Source organism: Leopardus geoffroyi, chromosome E3, assembly GCF_018350155.1.
Source record: "Leopardus geoffroyi isolate Oge1 chromosome E3, O.geoffroyi_Oge1_pat1.0, whole genome shotgun sequence".
NCBI lineage: Eukaryota > Metazoa > Chordata > Mammalia > Carnivora > Felidae > Leopardus > Leopardus geoffroyi.
The window spans coordinates 18133679-18147758 of record NC_059340.1 but is presented as its reverse complement, the minus strand read 5'-3'; the positions used below and the strand labels follow the sequence as shown (position 1 = coordinate 18147758).

The following is a 14080-nucleotide window of genomic DNA, read 5'->3' as shown; positions in this document are numbered from 1 at the left end:
CTCTGTCCCTCTTCCTCACTCCAGCTCTCTCTCTCTTTTTTTTTTTTTTTTTTTTTTTTCAACGTTTATTTATTTTTGGGACAGAGAGAGACAGAGCATGAACAGGGGTGGGGCAGAGAGAGAGGGAGACACAGAATCGGAAACAGGCTCCAGGCTCTGAGCCATCAGCCCAGAGCCCGACGCGGGGCTCGAACTCACGGACCGCGAGATCGTGACCTGGCTGAAATCGGACGCTTAACCGACTGCGCCACCCAGGCGCCCCTCTCTCTCTCTCTTAAAAAAGTAAATAAATAAATAAAATATCCCAACTGACGCCCTTACTCTGCTTGTCCTCCCCATATCAGTAAATATCTCTGTCATCCACCCAGCTGCTCCGGTCATTACCTCTATGACTCCTTGCACATGCCCTCCACTGCTAGTTCCTGCCAATTCTATCACCAAAGTTTCTTGAACATCCAACTTAGTTCCCTGGTCTAAGCCACATCTCCTACCTGGACTACACAAGAGCCACCTGCCAGGTGTCCTTTCTTCCTCCTTTGTGCCCCTAGAATTCATTCTGACACAGTCAGGGCCTAATATGCAAATCGAACAATGTCACTCCACTGACGCTGGGATAAAACCTAGCCTTCTGGGTTTTTTTTTTTTTTTTTTTAATGTTTATTCATTTATTTTGAGAGAGAGGGAGAGTGAGAGAGAGCAGGGGAGTGGCAGAGAGAGGGAGAGAGAGAGAATACCAAGCAGGCTCTTAGCTGTCAGCACGGAACTGGACACAGGACTGGGTCTCACCAACTGTGAGATCATGACCTGAGCAGAAATCAAGAGTCGGAAGCTTGGTAGACTGAGCCACCCAGAAGTCCCCAGCCTTCTAGTTTTAAGGGGCTCCCACTGGCCAAATCTGGGACAATTTGAGCACCAAAATAATTAAGGTTAATAACTAAAAGTATTGGAAAATAGTAGAAACCCCAAAGTCCTTGCTCACAATAAATACGGAAATAAATGGGCAGAAGAATGTCAAGGGGAGAGAGAGCTGAAGTTATTTTGTAACCCTCCGGACACAGACTGATGTGCTTCAGGCAAAAAGCCTCAGTGGATGTTACATTTTATCTATTCAATAATCTCTGGAATAGGATATCTGCAGGGTTTTAACTATCTCCCTGATCACATATCAGTTACGAGGGACAAACAGTAAATTAACCAGGCAAAAATTTCAATCACCAAGGAGGAGGAGACAGTGTGTGCCTTTTGTTGTCATACCACAAAGACACAATAACATTTATGTCGTCTTCTAGCAGGAATGTGTAATGAAGGAACAGCAGACAAACCCCAAAATGAGGAAGGGGAAAACTGAATTTTCCATAATGTCAGTGTTATAAGAGACAAAGGCTAACTATTCCAGATTAAAGGAGACTAAAGAGAAACGACAACCGAATGCATTACTTCATTTCTAGACTGGACCCTGGACTAGAGGGAAAATGCTATGTAAAGGGCATTATTGAGATCATTGACAAAATGGGTGGTAAATGAGATACTGTATTGCATTAATGTTAAATTTAGTGGATTATTGTACTTGTACACATTGTACCTGTCTGGGGGTAAAGGGTGTGTGTTTGATGTGTAAAACTTATTCTCAAATAGTTCAGAATAAAAGTCACATGTAACATTCCACATATAGAAAGAACAAGTAATTTTAACAGATGAAATGAGGATAAAGGACAGACAGATCTCCACTGTACTATTCACTTTTCTGTAACTTTGAAATTATTTCCAAATAAAAAGTTGAACCAAAAAACCCAGTGTCCTTACCATGGCCTACAAGGCACCTGTCATCACCCCTAGCCAGCCTGTCCAGTCTTAACTTGACCACTCTTATCATGGCCAGCATACTCCGCTCCATCAACATGGCTGCCTTTCAGTTTCCCCAACATACCAAGTTCCTGCCCACCTCTGGGTCTTCGTGCCTGCACTTACTATTGCCTCAATATGGAATTCTCTTCCCCCCAACTCAGTTCTCAGGGGTACAATAATTCTCATTTCTCAAAATGGCCTTTGACCACCCACTCCAACCATTAGGCATTATATTCTTTCATAGCTCCCTGAACTTTTCCTTCATGATACTTATCACAGTTTGCAAGAATTCATATTTTGGGAGGATTCCTAATTTCCATCTTCTCTAGTAGCCCGAAAGCTCCCTAAAGCCAGGGATCCTGCCTGTTTCACCACTGAATGTATCCTCCACCCCTGCTACTGGACTTGGCACACTGCTGGGCACTTAGGAGCCAGTTGATTAAGTTCCACCCTCCAAGTTTACTCCCAAATTGTTGGCAGCTCTCACAGAACACACTCTACGGTCCGCCTCTAGCTCCAGGAATGGATTCATGAGGCTTTGTCTAGGAAGGCTTCTTGGCTTCTCTATTGCTACACCAGTACTTGAAACTAAGAGGCCATGGTAAGGAGGAAGGGAGACTCAGGAGGAGACTTATGTTAAATAGGAGTAATATTGGGGGAGAAAGAAAGAGAGAGAGAGAGAGAGAGGTCACAGAAGGCAAGAGAGGAGGCCAGTTAGGTGCTCAACTCCATACATTTGTGTTTCCTTTTTCCTTGTTCAAGCTCGGCATCTGGCAGCTCGTGAGTTGAGGTGGCCTGGCGGGCGCTAAGGGCTTGGACTCTTGTCTGAATCTTGACTCAACAACAAATAGGCTGCAGGACCTTGGGCAATGGTCTTAACTTTCCCAGACTCCAAGCCCCTGTCTGCAAAATGGGAGTACTGCTAGTATTTACTTTACGGGGCTGCTGTCAGGATTACCTGAGCTCATCTCTGGAAAGCCCTTTGATCGTGTTTGGTCTATAGTCTAGGGAGGAATGAACATCATAGGTGCACGCACAGGAGGAGCAGGATGCACCAGTTCCAGCTAATAGGATTGTTTTCTAGGTTTAGGCAATAACAGGGCTTCAGACAATAGTCAAAGAGCCCCCTCACCACTCCCTATTCCACCACGCCCCCTGCCCCTGATTCAATCCCTATTAAACAAACCTATAGTGTGCAGGCTCCATCTAACACAGTCCTTTCTCCAAGCATCTTTTGAAAATCATCTCTTCCACTGTCCCCCAAGTGTGCCCCAAGTCAGACGATGCCGGAGTTCGCCTACTTGATTGCAGCTAAACCCTGTTTTCCAGGTAACCATGGTGACACCTCTTCCTCTACCTTCTGTGGGGATCAGTAAGTATTCCCAGGCCCCTTACTTGGAGATAGCTCTAATGTCTGCCAAGGAGCTTCTGACCATCCTATCTCTGAAGGAAAGACAAACATGTGGACACCACTTCACAGCTTGGAAAGCAACTCCACAACACGACCTCCCTTTCATCCTCACAATGGCCCTGTGAGGTAGATACAGCAGATAATAACTATACTGGCCCACGTTTATCCAGCATTTACACCGTGTGAAGCATTTACGTATGTGCTCTCATTTAAACTCACCCAAATCCTGTGAAGTGGGCTCCGTTCTTCCATTTTACAGAGGAGAAAAATGGGGTTCTGAGTGGTTAGCACTTGCCTCAAATCAAAGAGGTAGTAAGTAAATGAATTTAAACCTCAGCCCATCTGACTCTAAAGCCACACTTTTAACCTTTCTACAATACCGCCTCACAAAACACGCATTATTATTTCCAGGCACCATTCTACTCATTAAATTGAAACTCAGAGAGTTAGAGTGACTTGCCCAAAGTCTCACAGCCAGGAACTGGGAGAGCTGAGATCCACAATTGGATCTTCTGGCTCTGAGGCCCCTGAAAGCAGGAAGTATCAGTGACTGAGTCTGATGATATGCTCAGTAATTATTTCTGTAACAGACTTGCCTTGCCAATCCTGTTCAGCCCGGAATAGTATATCTGGGCAGGAAGTCCTTCCTGGTGTTTTCCGGGAAATTTATGTTTTTCTGAATCCCAACAAAAATCAGTCAAGAGATTGGGAAAACAGGAAAAAGTGTTATAACTCTCTTGTGAGAATTCGTGCTTAACAATAAATACAGAGGCATTCCTGGTTTGAAGGAATCCGCTGACATGAAGTAGAAAGCAAGAGAAGGAAATGCTGATAAACGGCGTCCCAGGTTAAGGGAGACATGTTGGGAACTTGGGTTAGAAGCACTAAATAGGAGAAAAGTGGTTCTGATCATTCTTTTTCATAGCCGTTGCCATATTACAAGTGTATCTGTGGCCCTGTCTGCTGTAAACAGTCATTCTCACAAATAGAATATTAATCTGTTTACATGCATCATGTATCTCATGCAAATTCTAGGAATGATGTTCCAAGCAGCAAGTTTTGGAAACAAGTCCTCAAATTGGCAATTTCAACACCTGCTTCTGTGTAATACAGTTATCTTGCTGAAGATTTAAATATTTTGTTATTCAAATACTACCCAGTTGTGTTGGGTAGTTGGTATTTTCTGGTTTTTGAATATTTGCTGTAGCCTACAGTTCTTTGTAACTACTTTTATTAAAAATATACGCAAAGTTATGAAAATACAGAATAACATGATTTCAGGAATTCCCAAGAATTCCAATTTTTCACTTCCAAATCCTGAAGATGAATATCTGTTGGGAAATCGGAAACCTTAGCCCAGGGGTACTGCATGAACTTCCCAAGCAGTTCAATGGGATGGCAAACTATGGAGTGGCCATCTTTTGGCTTCCAGGAAGGCTCTGCCCAGGAGCAGGTCCTGGAGTAGAGCTTCCTTGGCCAACATCCCTCTAAAGGCAGAGGTCTTAGAAGAGGTTACTTCAGGATCCATGGGCAGAGCCTGAAGCATTGGCCTTAGCGTGAAAGATCTGGAGTCTCAAGTTTCATCTCAATCATTGGTGTAAATGTTAATTTCATTCCAGAGAGTATCTGCTCATCTTAGCATAAAAAGTGTTTTATTTAATTGCCATGAGAAAAAAATGGATGCTCCATAAATGGATGCCCTGTCAAACCTGCACCCTTAACTCTTGCGCCAGCAGAAGTGGTGCAGCAAGGCCGCCTGTGGAAGCAGGTGGGCAGACCTGGGTCTGTATGCTGGTCCTGCCACATACTGGCTGTGTGACTTTGGGCAGGTCCCTTAACCTCTCTGAGACTTAGTTTCTCCATCTGTAAAATGCTGATAATGAGAACACCAGTGTCACTGGGATATTGTGAGGATTAAATGTGATAATCACTGTAAATCACAATGCCTGGCACAGAGTAAGCTCTCAATAAACGCGAGACATTATTCCCTAATATGACAGGCCCAGCAGTGGAGTTGGGAGAGAAGAGCTTGGTGAAAGCCCTTGGAACCACTCACAGGGCCCATGTGCTCAGGGCCTTCTCCAGGTGGGGATTTTCCAGGGCTCTGGGCCCACCCCCCTGGCCCAGGACGCCTTTCCGCAGGCTGTAAGGCGGGCACCAGGGCAGAAAGGCCTCTGTCCCATGTGGGTTCCCAGGAGACTGGCGAGGTTGGCACTGGCTAGGAGCTCTTGAGGCATGTCCTCTGGCGCTTGAGGTAACCTTGCCGCAGGTTTGGCATCCGTGGGCCTGCCGGTGGACAGGGCTGGGGAGGTGGGGAGGTGGAGTGAAGGTGGGGGAGGTGGGGTTTGGGGTAGGGGTGGGGATAGGCCTTGGGGTAGATGGGGGTACAGTGGCGGGCGGAGGGGGTTTTAGGGTCTCCGCGCCAGCGTGGGCCTCGCGGGGCCTGGCCGGGTGTTGCGAGAGGCCGGAGGCCGGCGGACACAGGGTGGAGGCGCTGGTGCCAGAGGAGGTGGGCACTGCGCCCCCGGCGCCCACCCCGCACCCCAGCGCGGCCTGGGCCTCTGGCGGCGAAGTGTCCTCAGGTGCTGGGTGTGGTCTGAGTTGTGCCCAAGCCCGCTTGACACTTGAGGTGCCGGTGGGCTCGCTCACTGTGCGAGGGTCATTGGCGAGCAAGATGGGTGCTGTGACCTTAGGTTTGGGGCAGGCTAGGACGGCTCGCCGCCGAAGGTTCCGCGTTGGCTGTAGGACCGGGAGGCTCTTTCCACCCCCGGGGCACGGGGCGGCCAAGAGAGACCCAAAGGCCTCGCCTTGCCTGCGGAGCCGGCTCACCTCCCCTTCCCCTGGGGGATCGTCCTGGGTGCCCTCGGGGCCTTGCTTCCTCCCCCGGGAGCTCTGGTGTCCGGCAGCACCGTGGAACTGGGCCTGGCGTTTGTCCGGAGGCCTCTCCTGGGAAGGAGCCTCCTGAGGGGCTCGGTCTTCAGACCTTTCTCGTGGAGGGCTCTTCTGGTCATTCTCACTCCCGAATCCTGCAGGAGGAAAACAAGAATCTGGGTAGTGTTTTCTCCTCCCTCTACCCAAGACTAGGAAAACCCTGCCTTGGAATCTTAAACGGGGCAACCTGGTGGAAAATCTTTGCAAATGACAAAGTTGTGTGTTTCTGACCGCAGGTGGAGGTTGAGGCAGGGCCTTGTGGGAACTGGGCGGGTGAAATCTGACAGAGCTGGGCAGCTCTACAATTAGTTGTGGTGTGATTTTAGGCAAGTGTCATAACGTCTTGTGTCTGTTTGTTCCGCTGTAAGGTGGGATAGTGGTAAAGGCAGCCTCAAAGGACTGTCAGTGTGATCAGGGGGTCTACAGACCATCAGGGTGGCAGGGCACAGTAGTGATATGTTAAATCATTGATCAGATGTAAACTTGTGCCTTAAACAAAAATGTCTCCAACTCTGTCACTACCGGGTGAGGTCCAGCACCACCGCCCCCCCCACCCCCGCCCACTAACTATCGTGGATATCCCTAACACCCAGATATTGGTGCCTTATATTATTTACCATTAAAATAACTGGAGTCCTTGGGGGTAGCTGATTCCATTTCTTAGACAAGAAAAATCAGAATGGGTCTCCCAGCATCCTGTTGATGCCAGATAACAAGGATATCTTCAAGGATGTCAGGGGTAGTGTTACAAAGACAAATATGCTTTTAGTGAATGGACTACTATTGTCAAAGCAATAAGTGTTTGAGCACCTAAAATATATAACAATCATTATGCTTCAGGGAAATGTCTGAGAAAGGCTGTGAGTCCCTAAACTACTCAAAAGTATTAAGTTAACATAAAATCTTCAAAAAGGTAGTTAGTTGTACTATAAGTATACTATACTATAGGTAGTTGTACTACAAAGGTGTGAGAATAGAGATGTAGAATTTTGATGATTGTTATAAATAAGAGAGTGTGAATGTGGTATTTTGTTACTTGCATTATTCCTCTACTTCTTTTCTTTTCTCCCTCCCTCTCTCTCTTTTTAGAGAGAGCGAGCACATTGGGTAGAGGGAGGAGGAGAGAGAAAGAATCTTCAGCAGGCTCCACGCCCAGTGCAGAACCCGATGTGGGGCTTGATCTCACGACAATGAGATCATGACTTGAGTTGAAATCAAGAGTTGGATGCTTAACTGAGTGAGCCACCCAGGTACCCCTATTCCTCTACTCCTATTTATAAGGCATACATATGAACTCATTTCTATCTGTGCAAGGAGGGAAGGATAGATCCAGGGAACTGTGAGCCCAGTGACCCGGGGAAAAGCAGGATTACCATGAATGAACAGCACTGATAAATACATGTAGTAGCCAGGTAGAAGGAGATGTCAGCACTGTTCTGAGATGATGATGTACCCATTTGTTGATGAGAAATAAATTTATTTGTTACCTCATCTCCTAAGGAAATAGTTCTCAACCTGAGGAGCTCTAAAAAATATCAAGCTATAGGTCCCATCACAAAAGATCCCCAGATTCTATAATAAATAAGGGATTAATATTCAGAACAAAGAACTCTCACAAATTAACAACAATAAAAGTAACAAATCAATTGAAAATGGGCAAAGGACTTGAACAGACATTTCTCCAAAGAATACCAAAAATGGCTAATAAGCACATGAGGATATGCTCACCATCACTATTAGAGAAATGCAAACCAGAACCACAGTGAGAAAGCCACAAAACCACAAAAATCACACTTGTTTGGATGGGTACTATAAAAAAACAACAACACAGAAAATGACAAATGTTGGTGAAGATATGAAGATTTTGAAACCCTCATGTGCTGTTGGTGTAAAAGTAAAATGGTGCCACTGTGGAAAACGGTATGGCAAGCCCTCGAAAAAGATGCAGCAGGGACACCTAGGTGGCTCATTTGGCCAAGTGTCCAACTCTTGATTTCGGCTCAGGTCATGATCTCACGGTGCATGAGATGGAGCCCCTCACTGGGCTCTTCGCTAACAGCTCAGTCTCATGAAGTATGAGATCATGACCTGAGCCGAAATCAAGAGTCGGATGTTTAACTGACTGAGCCCCCCAGGCAGCCTGAAAACACAATCTTAAAGAAATGTTTGAACACCTGTGTTCATAGTAGCATTATTTGCAATAGTCAAGGGATGGAAGCTACCCAGTATCAATGGATGGATGAATGGATAAATAAACATGGGATATTATATACAATGGTACCCAGACTTAAAAAGGAAGGAAATTCGACACATGCTACAACATGGACGGACCATGAATATATTATATTACATGAAATAAGCCAGTCACAAAACAACAAGTTCTGTATGATTCCACTTATAAGAGGTACCTAGAGTAGTCAAATTCAGAGTCAGAAAGTGCAGTGGTGGCGGCCAGGAGGGCTGGGGGTAAAGGGGAGAGAGGAGCTATTGTTTAATGTATACAGAGTTTCAGTTTTGCAGGATGAAAAGAGTTCTGGAGATGGATGGTGGTGATGGTTTCACAAGGTGAATGTACTTAATGCTACAGAACTGTCCACTTAGAAATGGTTAAATGGTAAACTTTATGTTATGTGTATTTTATCACAACCAAAAAAAAAAAAAAAAAGATTCCCAAATTCTAATGTGCAGTCAGGTTTGAGATCCTCTGTCAGGGGAAGGGCACAGATGGGTATTTGTGAAACTTTGGCCATCTTACCAATTATAAGTTAATAACGGATTTTATTAGTGCCAACAGACCAGGTCAATACATCATAATGAAAGGACAATAGCTCAGGTATTAATGGCCATACCAAAATTGAATGTACCATTTCTGAGAAAGACATCAAGGTTCAAAAATTCGTATCTGTATAAAAATCAGTTACATGTATCAGATCTTATTTGGATTCTGATTCAAACTGGAAAAATTTTAGTTGGCATTTATGGGACATTTTCAAACTGAAAAATTGGAATATACTGGATAGTGAATATTAAGGAATGATTATAAAAAATTGTAGTTGTGGGACGTCTGGGTGGCTCAGTCAGTTAAGCATCCAACTCTTGATTTCAGCTCTTGTGGTTCGTGCATTAGAGCCCCACGTCAGGCTCTGTACTGACAGCCAGGAGCCTGCTTGGGATTCTCTATCTCCCTATCTCTGCCTTTCCCCCGCTCATCTTCCTTCTCTCTTTCTCTCTCTCAAAACTAAATAAATAAGCATTTAAAGAAAATTTTAGTTGTAGGGGCACCTGGGTGGCTCAGTAGATTAGGCATCAACTTCAGCTCAGGTCATTATCTCATGATTTGTGGGTCCGAGCCCCACATCAGGCTCTGCTGTCAGCACAGAGCCTGCTTGGGATCCTCTGTCCCCCTCTCTCTCTGGACCCCCTCTCAAAAATAAATAAACATTAAAAAAATTTAGTTGTAGGGGCACCTGGATGGCTCAGTTGGTTATGCGTCTGACTTCGGCCAGGTCATGATCTTGTGGTTCACAAGTTCAGGCCCAGCGTTGGGCTCTGTGGATTCTGTGTCTCCCTCTCTCTCTGCCCCTCTCCTGCTCTCTCTTGCACACACTCTCTCTCTCTCAAAAGTAAATAAACGTTTAAACAATTTTTAAAAATTAATTATAATAATGATACTGTGGCTTAAAATCCTTAATCTTGGGGTGACTGGCTGACTCAGTAAAGCATGTGATTCTTGATATTGGAGTTGTTAAGTTTGAGCCCCATGTTGGGTGTAGAGATTACTTAAAACTAAAATCTTAAAAAAAAATAATAAAACCCTTAGTCTTTTAGAGAATCATACAGAAATAATTCAGATGACATTCTATTATGTATGAGATTTGCTTCAAAATGACAAGGGAGGAGAGTCAGTAGCCATGAGTTGATATTGTTCAAGTTGAGTAGGGGGTTCGTGGAGATTACATATACTATATTTACTTTTGTATTTGTTTGTAATTTTCCATAATATGTTTTTCTCTAAAGCATGAAAAAGAAATAGAGAAGGAAGGAAGGAAGGAAGGAAGGAAGGAAGGAAGGAAGGAAGGAAAAGAAACAGAAAGAAAGAAACTTAAAAGCCACACAAGGTAACAAGAAAATTTTATACAAACAGGCCCAGGGGCTAATGATCAGCAGCTCAGTTTTCAGTCCTCAGAACTGTGCAACCTGATCCCATGTCTCTGGCCAGACCTGTAACCTAAGCTTATTCTGAGACAGTTTCCTTTTTCTTCTGGGTCTAGTAGGATTACAAAAACCCTAAGAAGGTATAAAAATAATAACTGGTAGAATTACTGAAACCCTAGAAAAGTAGAATAATTAGAGCCTCAGGAAGGTTGGAATAAGGACAAGGTGTTGGAATAAGGACAAGAGAAGGTTAAACCCATGGTTTTAGCACTTTTATAACCAGTTTTGATGGTGGGATTTTAGAAAATTCTGTAATTACTCTATTTGTATATGCTTAAAGCATATGAGTAGTCAAAAGGATCCTCCATATTGACTTTGTATTTACAGTTAAATTATTGAACATAATTTAATTGATCAAATTTGTAACCAAAGCCTAAGGCCCTTTTGAAAAAAATGGTTTACAGGAGCGCCTGGGTGGCTCAGTCGGTTAAGCGGCCGACTTCGGCTCAGGTCATGATCTCGCAGTTTGTGAGTTTGAGCCCCGCGTCAGGCTCTGTGCTGACAGCTCAGAGCCTGGAGCCTGCTTCGGATTCTGTGTCTCCCTCTCTCTGACCCTCCCCCGTTCATGCTGTCTCCCTCTGTCTCAAAAATAAATAAACGTTAAATTAAAAAAAAAAATGGTTTTCAATTTTTTCTTTTTTGTTATATAGAGTCTAATAATTTGAGCATTAAACAGAACACAGGAGGTATTCAATATTTTTCTCCAGCCCAGAAGCCTCTTAAATATGAAATCACCTACTCTGGGTTCTTACTTCACCTTAAACAAGCAGATACAGGTACAGCATTTGGCACAGGGCCTGCAGCATAGGACGATCTCAAAGCCAGTGCAGATGAGCTAATTCACTGGAAAGGGAAGGGGTGGTGGCAAGAGCAGACATCAGACAGGCAGAGCCACAGAGAAGGGCTCACACAGGCATGTCGTGTGTCTGGTTCATCGGGTAGCTATTCGGTCATTCAGCAACTGCTAACTGTGCACCAAGAAGGTGCCAAGCGCTGGAGATATTATGGTCAAAAGGACAGGCCCTACCATTTTTCCTCCTTCCAAGTCCCATTGGCCATTCTTATCTTGAGGAAACAAACAAGTCCTGCCACACTTCTCCCTTCAGGCCATTCCCGTGAATACAGCTAAGACATTCCGGGCCACTGAGGAGCAGCCCTGGCTTCTGTTCAAGAGGCAAAGAGTAAAGGTCTCCATTCAGGGCACAGGCACTTAGCTAATTTCCACCTAACTGGTTAGAAGCCTGGGCTTTGGATATAGGTTTGAGGTCCTGACTCAGCTGGGTTTTTTGTTTTAGTTTTGTTTTTTGGCTAGGTGGCTCAGCCTCTTTTACCCTTGACCCTGGGCAAGTGATATAACATCACTAGGCCTGTTTTTTTTTTTTTTTTTTTGTCTACCTAGTCGGAACAATAATCCCTACTAGACAGGGTTCCTCTGAGGATTAAATGAGATTGCATATATATGTGAGCGTATGAGTGTGTGTATTACATATACAGCTCATCTATGTCTACACATGGATAGAGACATAGCCACTGAGGAACATTAATGGCTGCTACTATTACCTTAATATTGTTGTTACTTCAGGATTTGCTCCTTGGAAGATCTTGGGTATTTGTTTATGGTTATAACCCAACAGGTTAGATTTCACTGGCAAAGAAATGCTTATTTTTTCTGAGTATTAGTTTATCACCCTGTTCAGGCCAATTGATGGCTATTCCAGTTCACATTTTCCCTCAAATCATCAGCAGATAAAAATAGATGAAGAATGTCAGAAAGAAGGTTCTGGGAAAACATGTCTCCAGAGACAACAGTGCAGGCAAGGGGTTGGAATGCAGAGGGTGTATCTGATCCCACTGGGATTGGGGCCATCGCTCACAGCTGTGCCCTTCCCCTTCCTGGGAAACAGCGATCCGTAGAGTTATTACAACAAATTTCCAACAGATGGCGGTAAGTTGTTTTAAGAAAGGGGCACCTTTTTAAAATTCACACGATCTTGCTAGGAATTTGCGAACCATTTGAAGAGTTGATTGTGGTCTCTCCAGAGGAGAGAGCATGTAACACACTTTCTTGTTTTTTGTGCCAGGCAAGGATCTAAGAAACCTGGAGCAGGCTGGAACTGCCTTCTCTCAAGGTCTGGGGCAAAGATGAGGATTTCTTGTGTGGTAGACAGAATTTGAAAGATAACCCCCTAAAACTCCTGCCCCGTGGTTTTTCAAACACTAAGGGATTCTGCAGATATAACTAAAGATGTAATTAAAGTTCCACGTCAGTTGATGTTAAGATACAGAGATTATCACTCAATCCGGTAGCCACTTAAAAACAGAGTTTTTGGGGTGCCTGGGTGGTGCAGTCGGTTAAACCTCTGACTCTTGTTTTCAGCTCCGGTCATGATCTCATGGTTCGTGAGTTCCAGCCCTGTGTCAGTCTCCGTGCTGACAGTGAGGAGCCTGCTTGGGATTATCTCTCTCTCCTCCCCTGTTCTCTCTCCCTCACACACAAAATAAATAAACTTTAAAAAATAAAAAATAAAAGCAGAGTTTTCTCCAGCTGGTAGCAGAAAAAGAAGTCAGAGACTTGAAGCAAGAGGAGGATTCTGAGCTATTGGTGGCTTGAAGAAGGGAGCCACGTGATGAGGAACATGGTGGCCTCTAAAGAGCTGACAGCCAGCAAGAAAACTTCGAACACAACCCTACACAGCAAGGAACTGAATATGGCCAACAACCTGAATTTGTTTGGAAGTAGAATCTTCCCCCAGATTCTAGGTAAGACCCCAGCCCAGCCAACACCTTGACTTTGACCTTAAGAGACTCTAAGCTGAGAACCTAGCCAAGCCAAGACCCTGAGCTGAGAATCCAGCAAAGTCCATAGGACCTGACCTACAGAGCTATGATATAGTGAAGGGGTGTTGTTTTAAGCTGCTAAATTTGTGGTCATTTGGTGTGGAGCAAGATAAAACTACTGTAATATGCTTGGTGTCATGAAAGAGCTCAGCTGGTAAGAACCTGGGAACCCCTTCAGGAAAAGGCTATAGCATCCCTCTTGCATAACATTGGTGGGGAGGTCACATTTTCCCACCCCTAATATTTCCTTTTATGTAAAGGGAGGACTACGGGTCTATACTCCTGCCTTTCTCCATCTCCTGACTTACTTAGGAAGGAGAAATGTATCCACATACCAGTTCCTTCCTCTGCTTTCCCCTCGAGAGTGATTTGTTGGCTAAAACTTGGGTTCTGCTCTACTCCTCCATGTTCCACGTTTTACAAGGGGAAGGTGGTCATGGTCCATTGCTGCCAGTGACCATGAATAGATAAATAATTAATTCTGGGATTTAATAACATGGCTCAGAATGCAAGAACTAGGGTAAAAATATGCCATCCCTCCCCCTCCCCTGATGTGCAACCCCGGAAGAACCTATCTAATCTGCTCACTTTTTCAGACCTGGGAGGGAGTTATACGCGTAAATTGCTTACACTTGACTGCTTGATTACTGCCTGTACTTGAACCCTATAGGTGAAGCTTCCTCTTAGTGTCTTAGCAGATAATGGCCTTCAAATTTGTTCAGTATCAGTTCTTATGGGCCAAATTGTGTTCTCCCCCCACCAAAAAAGTTATATGCTAAAGTCCTAACCCCTAGTACCTCCAAATGTGACTGCATTTGGAGATCAGGTGTTTAAAGATGA

General features: G+C 44.5%; 1 protein-coding gene across 2 annotated transcripts in view; it reads right to left on the bottom strand.

Annotated features, from left to right (window-relative positions):
* Window positions 1–1082: 1082 nt before the first annotated feature.
* The window catches only part of BCL7C (BAF chromatin remodeling complex subunit BCL7C), a 43702-nt gene continuing 30704 nt past the window's right edge, over window positions 1083–14080 (bottom strand). For both annotated transcript variants that reach the window (XM_045459948.1, XM_045459946.1), the window contains one exon: window positions 1083–6282. In XM_045459948.1, the coding sequence (XP_045315904.1) occupies window positions 6082–6282 (201 nt within the window). In that variant the 3' untranslated portion in view covers window positions 1083–6081. The remainder of the gene's footprint in view (window positions 6283–14080) is intronic.